Source organism: Micropterus salmoides, unplaced genomic scaffold (genome assembly GCF_014851395.1).
Source record: "Micropterus salmoides isolate LMB-PRFRI ecotype aquatic unplaced genomic scaffold, ASM1485139v1 Ms_hic_scaffold_14, whole genome shotgun sequence".
NCBI lineage: Eukaryota > Metazoa > Chordata > Actinopteri > Centrarchiformes > Centrarchidae > Micropterus > Micropterus salmoides.
The window spans coordinates 31,313,845-31,328,389 of NW_024040485.1; the positions used below are offsets into that span (position 1 = coordinate 31,313,845).

At 42.8% G+C, this 14,545-nt stretch overlaps 1 protein-coding gene and 1 pseudogene across 1 annotated transcript; both read left to right on the forward strand.

The window, feature by feature from the left end:
- Nucleotides 1-8,163, forward strand: part of LOC119901615 — a 10,332-nt pseudogene extending 2,169 nt beyond the window's left edge.
- LOC119902693 lies at nucleotides 4,101-12,210 on the forward strand. Its single transcript, XM_038719036.1, is given in 4 exon segments — nucleotides 4,101-4,248; nucleotides 6,170-6,282; nucleotides 6,612-6,655; nucleotides 6,658-12,210. Coding segments are annotated over 3 exon segments (3,744 nt in total). The 5' UTR covers nucleotides 4,101-4,248; nucleotides 6,170-6,182; the 3' UTR covers nucleotides 10,258-12,210.
- The last annotated feature ends 2,335 nt before the right edge of the window (nucleotides 12,211-14,545 follow it).

Sequence of the window (14,545 nt, forward strand, 5' to 3'; positions counted from 1 at the left end):
AACACCAAAGTACTCTGCTTTCCGAAGGATACGGTGTCTGACTTGGCAGAAAGAATCCTGCATATCGTGGCTGAACATCCTGTTGTGAAAAACATCATACTGCACATCGGGACCAATGATGTTGTGAAACAGTCTGAAGTGTTGAAAGAGGATTTTAATAATCTGTTGAACACAGTCAGCTCTCTGAATGCTGAGGTGTTTATCAGTGGCCCTATACCGCCAATCCGAAGAGGAGCTGAGAGATTCAGCAGATTGATGGCTTTGAACACGTGGCTCTCAACAACATGTACTGTCCATTCAGTGCATTTCATCGAAAACTTTCACTTTCTGTGGGACCGCAGGCATCTTTTAAGGCAGATGGACTTGCCTTAACAAGTCAGGAGTAAAATTGTTCAGCTCCAAACTGTTTTACTTTCTGCATCACTCATCTGTTCCCTCTGCCAAGGACAAGAGACAAGAGGAATCTAAACAAGAAGAAGACACAACACAACACGCCAGAAACCTTGAAGGAGAGCCACCCAGCCCCGCCGGAAGAGAGCTCTGATCACTGGAGACATCTGAGCCAAGAGGAAGAGTCTCCACCTCCCTCACTGAAAACCGACAGTGAGGATTCAACATCTCTACCCCCCAATCCCCACCTTCAGACACACTTTCTCCTCTCTCCCCCTGTTGGACTTCACTGATCACATGGAAGATCTGGTTAGAGCTGGGACCAAATTTACTCCCCGCACCTTCCCTCGCTCCACTCCATTTTCTCTACCCTAAACCCCCCTCACCGTCCACCTCCACCTCTGGTTCTAAGTCCTCCAGGTTTGACACATCTGTCAAAAGTACAGCGCCCAACCCGTCCTCCGCTCCACAATGGCGAAAAAGCCCAGTAAGCTCTGTCTGATATGTGCTGGGTCCAGGCTACAAGGAAAATAGCACTCATGACTCTTCCCAGGACAAGCCGGGGCCCAGTGTGCAGGTAGTCTCTCCATCCCTGTCTTGACAGGTAACAGAAAAAGCACGGTGAATGTGTTAAGAAACAGGAAGCACTCAACATATCCTGCACATTTAGTATTAATTCCTGTCAGCCGCAGCCTGTCAAAAAGTGGGCCAGATAACGTTTTTAACACACTAAATTAGCTTTGTTAAACGTTAGGTCTTTGGCAGGAAAAACATTTTAAATCAATGATTTTATAATAACTCACATCTTAATTTCATGTTTTTAACTAAACTTGGTTGGACCAAGATAACAGTGCAGCTGTCCTTATCGAGTCTACCCCTCCCAACTTCAGTTTATAGTGAAGCTAGAGTCCATAAGAGGGGAGGTGGAGTTGCCATTTAGTTTAATGACTCCCTCCAATGCAAAAAGATGTCTTATGGGAATTTTGATTCTTTTGAATATGTGGCTCTAAAGCTGAATTCCTCTTCTCGAGCTATTTTTCTAAATATCTACAGGCCCCCTAAATACTGTGCAAACTTTTTGATGAATTTGGTGAACTGCTGTCTATAATCTGTATTGACTTTGACTGTGTGGTTATTGTTGGGGATTTTAACATCCATGTTGACAACCCCCAGGACAGAGGGACTAAAGAACTACATGTGACGAGGCACACACACAATAAGGGGCACACTTGGACTTGGTCATCTCCAAGGGTCTGGACATTTCCAAGGTTGTGGTGACTGATGTTGCTCTCTCTGATCATTCCTGTGTTTCTTTGAGAGTGCTGTCTGCGTGCACACAAATGTACAAACAGAGGTGATCACAAAACGGCATATCACTGAAAACACTTGTAGATGATTTCAATTCTAAAATTACAAATGTTATTGATGCCATTGCACCAGCCAAGGTGAAGGTGGTCTCTGGTAAGAGAAGATCTCCATGGAGAAATGCCACGCTGGTTAGAAACTCAAAAAAGAGAGCGTCGAAAAGCTGAACGCAGGTGGCGGAAAACAAATCTCCAGGTTCATTATGACATCTATAAAGAGAGACTTCACATTTATAATTTAGAGCTGAGAAATGCAAGGCGGTCCTTCTTCTCTGACATCATCACCAAAAACATTAATAATGCACGTGCCCTGTTTGCTGCTGTGGACAGGCTAACCAACCCTCCTGTGTCTGTAGCCTCTGACCTTCTATCCACCAGGGCCTGCAATGAATTTGCTTCCTTCTTCACAGACAAAATTCAAAACAATGAGACAAGCAATCAGTGCCTCCATGTCAGTAACAGGATATGTCTTGTCCCTGTGTCCACTGAAAACAACAATATAGCATGAGACAATTTGATTCTATTAACCATAAAAACCTGGAGGACATAATACAACATCTGAAATCCTCCTCACGCTGCCTTGACATTCTGCCAACAGGTTTTTTCTAAAATGTTTCTAAATGCATGGTCTCAGATTTACTACAAATTGTCAACATGTCTCTCCTCTCAGGTTTTTTCCCACAGGCCCTGAAAACGGCAGTCATTACGCCACTCTTAAAAAAAGAGCAATCTAGACAGGTCACTAATGAGCAATTATAGGCCCATATCAAACTCCCCTGTTTTTCAACAGCTTAGTGCTTTCTTGGCACTAAATAACTGTTTTGATGTCTTCCAGTCAGGTTTTCGACCACACCACAGCACTGAGACGGCTTTTGTTAGGGTCTTCAATGACATCCATTTAAACACTGACAGTGGCAGAATTTCAGTCTTAGTATTATTGGATCTCAGTGCTGCATTCAACACGGTCGACCACAACATATTACTAGACAGACTTGAAAACTGTGTTGGACTTTCTGGCACAGTACTAAACTGGTTTGAATCCTATTTAAAGGACAGGGACTACTTTGTGTCTATAGGTAATCACACATCTGAGCTGACAAAAATGACATGTGGAGTTCCCCAAGGCTCCATTTTGGGACCTCTTGTGTTTAACATTTACATGCTTCCACTGGCTCAGATTATGAAAAACAACAAAATATGTTACCATAATTATGCAGATGACACACAGATTTACATTTACCATTTCACCAGGGGACTATGATCCCATACAGGCGCTGATTAACTGTATTGAGCAGGTCAATGATTAGATGTGCCAGAATTTGCTTCAGTTAAACAAGGATAAAACTGAAGTTATTGTTTTTGGAGCCAGGGAGAAACGATTGAAAGTCAGTGCTCGACTTCAATCTGTAATGTTAAGAACCACAAATCAAGCCAGAAATCTTGGTGTGGTTATGGACTCAGACCTGAATTTGAGGAGCCACATTAAGACAATTACAAAGTCAGCCTACTATCACCTGAAGAATATATCAAGGATTAAAGGACTTATGTCTCAGCAGGACCTGGAAAAGCTTATCCATGCATTTATCTTCAGTCGACTCGACTACTGTAACAGTGTCCTTACAGGGCTCCCTAAGAAATCCATTAGACAGCTGCAGCTGATACAGAAGGATGCTGCTTGAGTCCTCACTAAGACCAAAAAGGTGGATCACATCACTCCAGTTCTGATGTCTTTACATTGGCTTCCTGTATGTCAAAGAATTTATTTCAAAATCCTGCTGTTAGTTTATAAAGCACTAAATGGTTTAGGGCCAAAATACATTTCCGATCTTCTGCTTCGTTATGAACCATCCAGACCTCTCAGGTCGTCTGGGACCAGGTCTGCTTTCTGTCCCCAGAATCAAATCTAAACAAGGAGAAGCAGCGTTCAGTTATTATGCTCCGTATATCTGGAACAAACTCCCAGATAACTGCAGGTCTGCTGAAACAGTCAGTTCTTTTAAATTAAGGCTGAAGACTTTTCTTTTACACTGCACTGTAACTTTTACTGTCCTGTTTTCTATTTCTTTGTTTTTAGCTTTTAATCATTGCTTTTTTCCATTTAACTCTTTTAACCCTGATTGTAACACTGTAACTTTTATTATATTTTATGTTGCTTTTAAACTTTTTTATATTTCCCTGTTGCTTCTATGTTTTATTTATAGCACTTTGAATGACCTTGTTGTTAAAATGTGTTATACAAATAAACTTGCCTTGCCTTGCCTTGCCTTACACTCCAGCATCCATAGCAATCATTATCTGCACAAACAGTGAAACACGTCAGTTACCTCTAAAAGCCTTTTCTCTTTGTCTCTTTGGCGATCAGTAGAATCCCTTCCGTGCTGCTGTTAGAACTCAACTGATGATGTGAATCAGCCTTCAGGCTCCATTGTTGGGACTTCAGTCTGCAGCTGCAGAAACAACTTCCAACTGCCTGAAATGTACTGAAACCAAACAGGTAGGTGTTCTGATTTAAAGCAGCAGTCGATAACAATTGAACATACAACGCAAAACGTTCCTCGCATCAGTCTGCTAAGCCCCGCCCACCAAACTCACAAAACTAACTGGGGGCCCACGGTCTTCATCGCCAAGACCATGTTCCATTTTGCTTTGATTCTCCTCAAAGACGCCCCCTCCGGCCTAGGGCTGAGTGTCGCAGGCTACAAGAGGCAGCTATCCAATGTCTAACGGGGTAAGAGCTAGTTTACCACTGCCTCCCCTCCCCCCTCAAAAGTTATTCCCCAAGCTATTATTACCAGCGCCATGGCATCGGACATTGTGAGCCAAAGTGTGAACTCATCTGTCTTTGTGAGACTGGAAAAATAGAGTTAACCGAGTTACCCAAAAGTTAGCTGGCTAACCCACTGATCCTGTGAGAGGACAATTATATTTAACCACATGGTACCTGCCACCTATTTCCACAAAAAACGCAAATAACATACCCAAAGTAAATCAGTAATAACTCCTCAACCATTAGGTATGGTGCATAATTCTGGTCTCCTTTGAAAGGTCAGAGGAATATGAATCAACTGAACCTATTTATTTTTCTATTAAAGAGTAAATGGAGATGCAATATAGGAAAATCTATTTTCATCCCCGCCTGGTAAAAAAGCTATATTTTTTATGCAATAAACCATCAAAATCATCATCCAACTCATTATAATGCAACTGAATATCTTCTAATATTTGATGAAAAGAAACTAATATGCAACAGTAATTACACAGTATTTTAAAAATATACCAGGCGAATGTTCATGTTTTGTCCATATTACTGTTTTATGTTCACTTTTATTGGGAGTTTTCTTCAAAACACTATTTCTCTCCATACAACCACGTTCCAAATAACATAAAGCTTCTAAAACACTGCAATACTGATAAAAACAGTGAATATTGATCAACATTCCTATGACCGAAAGAACTCCCATGCTTTACAGGTGCACAAGTTGAAAACAGAACAGGGCAAGTAAATGGGCTCTTTCTCTTTGTATTGAAGAGACAAGTGGATTGGTATACTGCATGTCTGTGTAGCTCCTACGGGTCGGCCAGTAGAGGCCAATAAAGACCGCCTCCCCCAAAGTAACTCTTCTGCTCTCCTTCAATTTGATGACAGAAACGAAATTTAGCAGCTCACGGACCTCACCAAGATGGCGGCACGCGGCGTAGGGCTCTATTGACACAGAATAACAGCGGTTGTTGTTATTAGTTGGCTAATTACTTGAGTAATTTGAGCAGAACAGAGCAGAAGCTGAGCTTTCTTTAGAGTGGTCGGACTGCGGTGTGGGATGAGAGGAGAGGCACATGGAAAGCAACTTGAACATGAAATAAGTTTCATCCTTAAGTTGATATATAGAACTTGTGATCAAACAGCAGCTTATTTCCACCTCCAGCAGCTACAGAGTAACATGATGCTTCATGTGGAGTCATGTTTGTCTCTGATAGCTCTGTGTTCGGTCTCCAGCAGCTCCTGAGGGAAATATCTGGCTCTATCGCTGCTAAATGCTGCACTGTGTTCACCAGATGCTCTCTAACTGTGTCTATCTGCTGTTTGTTTCTATCTGCTGAAAGTCCCGATAAAGTTCCATAAAGCAGAGAAGTTGCAGATTCAGCTGATAATTCAGAGACACCGACACATTATTCCATTGTTTTCACATTATTATAAAAAATGCATTATAGTTGCTTTAAATGCAAAAACAATGTTTGTTGTTTTATATGAAAGTTTCCTTTAACTTAAAATTAAATGAGAGAAAAGGTCAAAATTAAAGTGAAAATGTGAGGGTGTCTGGACGTGATATTACCAAATATTTTAAATTCCTGCTGTGGCCATCACACAGAGAAGTGTCAGAGAAATGAACTAACAAGCTGTTGTCCATTTTGTCCAGTTCAGACTGAGCGATGGACTCTGAAGCCGGCGGGACGATGGAGGTGGCGGCGCTCGGCCGGCCTTTCAGCCTCGGGATGTTGTACGACTGCCGCAAAGACTCACTTGTCCCTGGTAAGGATTCACATGTGAAGATACTTAAAACTTTCAGGATTTAAAGCCACATTCAACAACATTTTCATCTCAGATCGTTTGATCACTTTTGCTTCATTTTAATTATCTGAGAATCATGTGTCTCTTGTTCTGATAGAGATTACCAACATGTTTTGTTTTAAAGCATGTCAGGAAGAAGCTATTTTAATTTGTGAATTGATCCTCTTTATAACACAGAAGAAGTTCTTATAGAAAAGCCAAAGTAGTGTTTCTCTGATTTTGTGTCTAAAAGCTATGCTTTACTATCATGCAATAAAAGGCAGTTTGACTTCTCCTCTTCTTTTTGGCAGGCATTACGCTGTGGGACCGCAATGACCTGGAAAAAGATAAAGGAAAGACCCCAAAAGACCAAAACCGAACACTGACTTTGAGATCGTTGCATCTGAATCAATTGAGGACAAATCTTCAGCTCTAAATGTTGAAGCTTCCCTGAAGGCAAGTTTCTTGAGTGGACTGGTTGAGGTTGATGGATCGGCTAAATACCTGAATGACAGTAAGATTTCCAAAAATCAGGCCAGAGTAACTCTGAAGTACAAGGCTACCACAAAGTTCCAGGAACTGTCAATGGATCACCTTGGAAGAGACAATATGAAGCATTCATATGTCTTTGATAAAGGATTAGCAACACATGTAGTCACAGCCATTCTTTATGGGGCACAAGCCTTCTTTGTCTTTGACCGTGAGGTGTCTAAAAAAGAAGATCATCAAGACATTGAGGGGAACTTGAAGGTGATGATCAAGAAGTTTCCCAGTGTCGCTATAGATGGTGAAGGTTCCCTGAAACTGGAAGACAAGGACAGAGCAAATGTTGAGAAATTCTCCTGCAGATTCTTTGGAGACTTTGCTCTTGAAAAAAGTCCTGTGTCCTTTCAGGATGCAGTAGAAGTCTACCAAAGCCTGCCAAGATTACTGGGAGCCAACGGAGAAAAGGCTGTACCAATGAAAGTCTGGCTGTTGCCACTGACAAGTTTAGATTCTTCTGCTGCAAAACTGGTCCGTCAGATAAGTATAGGATTAGTTCAGGAATCACAGAGAGTCCTGGAGGACTTCAGTGAGCTGGAAATGAGGTGCAATGACACAATGAGAACCACCACCGCACAGCAGTTCCCACAGATTGGCAAAAAGATTAAAAGCTTTAAAGAGATGTGCTCTGAGTTCAAGCTGGGATTCCAACAAAATCTGGCAAAGAAACTTCCATCAATCCGAGGAGGAGGAGAAGAGGAGGCTGTGCTCGCAGAGATCCTGAAGAAGAGACATTCTTCTCCTTTCAACAGCAAAGACCTGAACGAGTGGTTGGACTGTAAAGAGAGAGAAGTCTACACCTTAATGTCTTTAACCAACATGATGAAAAACACCAAGATCGTCCCCTCTCAGAATGTTCTTAGTGAAGAAACCCTCAGTGCAGACCATGCTGTGTGTTTTGTTTTCACCTCCCTGGGAAGTGCTGAACCGTACCTCTCAGTTTTATCTAACTACTTAAAACAAACACCCGAAGCAGACGACCCTCAAGATGTAGAGAAGGAACAATGGTTCACCTCAAAAGAAATAACAGATGCAATGAGGAATAAAGCAAAGCTCTTCAGTGACTTTGCAGAGGCCAACAAGGAGAACAAGAACATAAAGTTCCTGACAGTGGGATTAACAAATGAGACACAGAAAGGTTCAAGCATCTACCTTCATGAAGGCGGCTTTTCTGTCAATGAGAACTTTGAGCCGCCTTCAAAGCCTGAAACAGTAACAGCAAGTGACATAAAGCACAACAGTGTGACACTGAAGATTTCTGCGCCCAGATTTGGAGCAGAGAACATCACCTCCTACTCTGTAGAGTACTGTGTCAGAGGAGAGGATGGATGGCAACAAGAGACAGCATCAAAAGCTGGAGAAGTCACAGTGAGCCATCTGAGTCCTAACACAGAGTATATGTTCAGATGCAGAGCAGTGACCTCAGCAGGTGTTGGGCCGGCCAATGAAGTCAGTGGTTCCATTAAAACCTTACCTTGCAGCCCTCCTGGAAAACCTCAAGTTGAACCAGACTCAAAAGCGACTGAGATCTCGGTCAGCTGGGAGAAACCTGCTGAGCTTGGACAAGATGTCCAGATTTTGAGCTACATCGTGGAGTACGCCAAAACAGACAACGGGGTGAAAGAGGAAGATCTCCAATGGAAGCAAATGATGTCGAGAGCTGAAAAGGCGATCATTTCAGGGCTTCAGCCAGAGACAGAATATGTTGTCAGGGTCAGATGTGACTGTGGTGAAGCTGGAAGAAGCAAGGAGAGCATCTCTGTTAATGTCTGCACAATGAAATTTAAACGTCTCACAGAACTCCTCAAAAGTAGAAGTGAAAGGATAAATTCTGAATCACCTTCAGTTTACAAACTGCCTCTGAAAGAAGAAGATACGGACATTGATGGATGTAGAAGATACAGTTTTGGCAAAGAAAGCACAAGGAAAAATCGCACAATAATGTTTTTTGGAGTGTCCGGATCTGGAAAGGCGACTCTGATCAATGGACTGATCAACTACATTGTTGGTGTAGAGTGGAAGGACAATTACAGATTCAAACTAATTGATGAGGGTCAGTCGACGTCACAGGCTGAAAGCCAGACCTCTGAAGTCACTGTGTACAAAATCAACCACCAGGAGGGTTTTAAAACAGAATACTCTCTGACCATTGTTGACACTCCAGAGTTTGGAGATACAAGAGGCATAATAAGAGATGAGAGCATCACAGAACAGCTGTGTAATTTCTTCTCTGCTGAGCTTGGTGTCAGTGAAATTGACGCTGTGTGTTTTGTAGCTCAGGCTTCTTTAGCTCAACTCACGCCAACACAGAAATATGTGTTTGACTCTGTGCTCTCAATCTTTGGCAAAGATGTGGCAGAAAACATCAGGGTTCTGGTGACATTCGCAGACAGCCAGCGTCCACCAGTTCTAGAGGCAATCAATGCTTCAGGTGTCCCATGTCCTAAAACAAGAGACGGGCTGCCAGTTCACTTCAAATTCAATAACTCAGCTTTGTTTGCAGACAACAAATCATCTGCAGCAGGCAGCATGAGTGGGGATGATGAGGATGAAGAGGGAGGCTTTGATCAGATGTGTTGGAACATGGGGACAAAAAGCATGAAGAGGTTCTTTGCTGCTTTGAATACCATAGAAACCAAAAGCTTGACGATGACGAAGCAGGTCCTCAGAGAAAGAGAGCAGCTCAAGAATTCAGTTGAAAACTTGCAGGAGCAGGTTAAAGTTCAGTTAGCCAAGCTGGAGGAGATAAAAGAGACAAGTGAAAAACTGAAAGAGCACGAGGCAGAGATCAGCGGAAATGAGAACTTTGAGTTTGAAATCATCTTCACTAAGCCCGTTCAATTAGATATTTTTGGTACTGGAGATTACCTTAGGAACTGTCAGCAGTGTCATGTCACCTGTCACTATCCCTGTGCAACTGATGCAGATACAATATGCTGCTCGGAAATGGAATCAGATGGATACTGTACTCAGTGTCCAGGCAAATGTTCCTGGAGTGTACATTTTAATCAGAAGTACAGATGGGAGTATCAGGAAGTACAAGAAAAACGAACAGTAAAAGAGCTGAAAGAAAAGTACCTAAAAGCCTCAGATGCTGAGAAACGTGTTCAGGTATTGATTGAACAACTGCATGCTGAATATGATGATGTGCAGACTAACGTGGTGAACCTGATGAAGTGGTCATCTGAGTGTTTAAACAGACTTAAAGAGATAGAACTGAAGCCAAATCCTCTCTCCACTCCAGAGTACATTGACATGCTGATTGAGGGAGAGATATCTGAGGCCAAGCCAGGCTGGAAGCAACGAGTTCAGATCCTTAACACCATGAGAGAAAAAGCAGATCTCATAGCTATTGTAAGAGGGCAACTCCTCCTGGAACTACTCATCGGGAATTTCAACAATCCTGAACAGTGAAAACGTGAATTTTTTTCAGTTGTGAGAATCTAAATATATTTCTTCATAAAAATGTTAAGACATATAGATTTACATTGTTCAGTTTGCAGGATTATCAGCTTCTTGCTTCTTTTCACGCTGTTACACTGCTGACCCCAATAATATTCAGTATTTAGAAGACAGCTGTCTTCAATCCCAGAGCATTACTGTCCGTTACTTGTCCTCGGTGACATGAACATTCACTTAGACAAATCAAACTTAGCAGACTTCTTGTCTCTGATTTAGTCCTTTGATCTAACACAGGTTCTCAGCCCCCCGACCCACAAAGCTGGCAAGGAGCTTGACTCATTCTTGTCCGAAACTGTGCCACCAAGTGCCTAACAGTCACACCTCTACACATGTCTGACCTCTATTTCATTCAGTTCATGAACAGCCCATATGTCTGACACCGCTGCTACCTCTGCAACCTGTCTCCCACTCACTTTGCCTCAGTGGTAGCTTCCGGTCTACCTTCCCTCAACATACTTTCCTCACTTGAGGTCAGTGATGCCACACAATCTCTGTGCTCTACACTGAGCTCATGCCTGGATAGCCTGTGTCCTCTATCCACCAAACCTTATAGCCAGAACCAGTCCCACCCGTGGCTAACTGATACCATCTGTGGGCTCCGTACTGATCTCAGACCTGCTGAAAGAAAAGACCCTGCCAACCTTAAGGGCTACTAAATGCTCCTATCCTCCTTCTCAACAAGCATCAATGCCGCCAAAACTGCATTCTATAATGACAGAATAAGCAGTGCCGCTGACTCAAGGACATTATTTTCCACTTTTAAATCACTGCTAAATCCTCCTCCACCTCCACCACTCACAAACTTGTCTGCTGATATCTTTGCTGCCTCATTCACAGGCAGTGGCGGCTATAACTAGCCATTTCTCTAAATCACTCAAAATCAACCGGTCTATTCCCGCCCTGGTCAGCTCCCACTGTGTGAGCATGGCACAAGAAAACCTACCATGTAGCAGTCCAACTACATGTCTCCCTCCATCCCCCTCGGGAAATAGAGAAAAAGGCTGTAATGGGAATTCCATGAGAATCCTCTCCAAACATTGTCATGTACCAAGTCAACACCAAGGCTAACATGCAGCAGTCCTACTACATCTGTTCCTATGTCCTCCCAGGTCAATGGCACTTCACTCTCCTCCTTCACTCCTCTCACGGAGAACGAAGTATCAGAACTCCTGACCCATAGCCGTCCCACTACATGCCCACTGGACCCGATTCCTACGAATCTCCTCCAAACCATATCTCCTACCAAGTTTCCACTCATGTGATAAATACTTCTCTGGCTTTGGGAACATTCCCGACCATTTTCAAAAGGGCTCGGCATACAACCTTGCTCAAAAAGCCCTCACTCGACCCAACTCAAGTTGAGAACTATCGACCAGTTTCACTTTCACTATGGAACGGGTAGTCTTCAAACAGGTCTCAGAATTCCTCTCACGGAATGACCTCCTAGATCCGTGGCCACTCTACTGAAACGGCTCTTCTGTCTGTAACAGAAGCCCTAAGGTCAGCTAAAGCGGCAACCCAATCCTCGTTTCTCATCCTGCTTGACCTATCAGTTGCCTTTGACACAATCAATCACATAATTCTGTTATCCGCACTCTCAGCAATGGGCATCTCGGGCAAGGCACTCCTATTGTTTGAATCTTACCTCTTGGGGCGTTCCTACAATGTTTTGTGGCAAGGACAATTATCCTCCTCCCACTGCCTCTCCACAGGGGTACCCCAAGGCTCAGTGCTAGGACCCCTTCTCTTCTCAGTTAACACCATCTCACTGGGGCCAATCATTCGCTCACACGGCTTTTCTTACCACTGCTACGCAGACGATATGCAACTCTACCTATCCTTCCCACCAGACGACCCCAGCATCTCGGCGCGGATCACGGACTGTCTCTTGGACATATCTGCATGGATGAAGGCCGCCATCTTCAGCTAAACCTCTCTAAGACTGAACTCTTGATCATTCCAGCCAAGCAATCTATCCACCATAACATCAAACTACAAACTGATTTCTCAACCATCACTCCAACCGGGGTGGTGAGAAGCTTGGGTGTCATGATTGATGACCAGCTGTCCTTTTCAGACCATGTTGCTGCTGTTTCTAGGTTGCTCTATACAACATAAGAAAAATCAGGCTCTACCTCACTCAGTACGCTATCTCTCGCCTCGACTATTGAGGTAGGTATTGAGTAGGTCTTCCAGCTTGTGTGGTGAAACCCTTACAAATGGTTCAGAACACAGCAGCACGTCTGGTTTTTGATCAGCCCAAAAGGACTCATGTCACTCCGTTACTCAGTGACCTCCACTGGCTCCCCGTGGCCTCCAGAATCAAATTCAAGTCACTAATGCTTGCATACAGAGCTACTACTGTGTCTGCACCATCTACCTAAACTCCATAATGCAAGTTTACGCTCCTCCAAAGAACGCCGCCTGGCTTTGCCATCCTTTCACAAAGCATTCTCAGTCCCTGTTCTCATCTGTGACACCACGATGGTGGAACGAGCTACCACACGCCATCAGAGCAGGGGCGTCCCTCTCTGACTTCAAGAAACTCTTGAAAACTCATCTCTTCCGAGGACACTTTCTCCTAACCTCCAACATGCACTTCCTCTGCTCTTCTTCTTCTATCCCCTTACAATTATCCTGTTTTGATTGCACTTTTAGTTAACTCTTACTTCTTTGACTAGGTATTTACCCCATTGATGCGATATGTGCTATTAGCTCTTTCTAGTATTTATTAGTGCTCTTACTAGCATGTATTGTCAGTTGTAGATCTTGTGCTGTATCTGATGCTTTGTTGATGTTTGTATGTTGTTCCTCAAATGTAAGTCGCTTTGGGTAAAAGCATCTGCCAAATGAGTAAATGTAATTTAATAGTTATGTATATTTTGCGTTTTATGATGCTATGTGGACTATAATAGAGTATTCCCTTTAGTAAATAAATCCATACTAAATTAAGTGGAAGAAGTTTTCATTTCTTTTCCTTTAGTAAAAGCAGCATTACCATAATGCGAGAGTTCTTTACCTGGTCTCATGGGGGTCATCAGAGTGCCACACTAAAGACTCAAAATTAGAAGACAAAAATCCTCTAAAATAACTTTTGGACTGTGTTGTCAATCAAATCACTTTGGGTGGACACTGTAAATATTTTGCACTGTGTAATCCAGTAGGTTGCGGTTATGCAACACTAAAAACTCACATCTCTATATGAAACTACCTAACTGTGTAAAAAAGTTGTTAAAGGTAGTTCCATTATTGACACCCTAATCATAATAAGCTATATTTATATAGCACCTTTCATAACATAAAACGCATCTCAAAGCGCTTTCCAAGATAAACAAATCAATTCAATAACACAAGTACAAATTCCAAAAACACTGAAATAAACAAATTCAAATGTAAAACAATACAATAACAATGGTGTTAAAATAAAAAATGGAATTTATTGTAAGCAAGATCATATAAATGGATTTTGAGTCGTTTCTTAAAACTGTAAACCAAGAGAGCACGCTTTACCTCTTTGTAGAAAATGTACGAAGAAGAAGGAAGAAGAAGTAGTTGTAGTAGTAGTAGTAGTATTTGGACAAATGGAGGACCACACGTATTATTTAGCACACGAGCCGACAAAGCATGTCGGCCACCGTAGCTTCTCCTCTGAGCTTACAAAGGGAGGGGTGAGCGGTGACTGAGCCGTTGGTTGCAATTCACAAACCTCACCTCTAGATGCCACTAAAACTTACACAGTGAACCTTTCAGCCCTGCTGGGGAAATGTTTCACTCCTTTCCAGCTACCAGTCCACACTCTGTACTGACTTCATTCTGGACTTGATACAGCAACCCTCCAGTTCCCAAGCTAAGGGACCCTACGGACCCCAAAAGCTGAGTACATGGCTAACACAGGAGTGGAACTTCTCCAGCTTCCATAGTGATCAGGAAGATTTTTGTGACACAGATAAAAAAGAACCAAACAGGACAGAGAGTGATGTACTGAGACAGAGTCTCCATACTGAGACACCGACACTTCAGTTATTCTGACCAACAAAAGTAGAAATGTGTTCGACATAAAGAGAGAAGCTGCTAACTCGTTTGTACAAACGTATTCCAGCAGGAGCGACCCAGCCCAAAAGCTGAGTACATGGCTAAAGCAGACACAGGAGAGGAACTTCTCCAGCTTCCATAGTGATCAGGAAGACTTTTTTCAAACTGATATCATAACCAAGACCATAACAAGACCTGATCAAATACT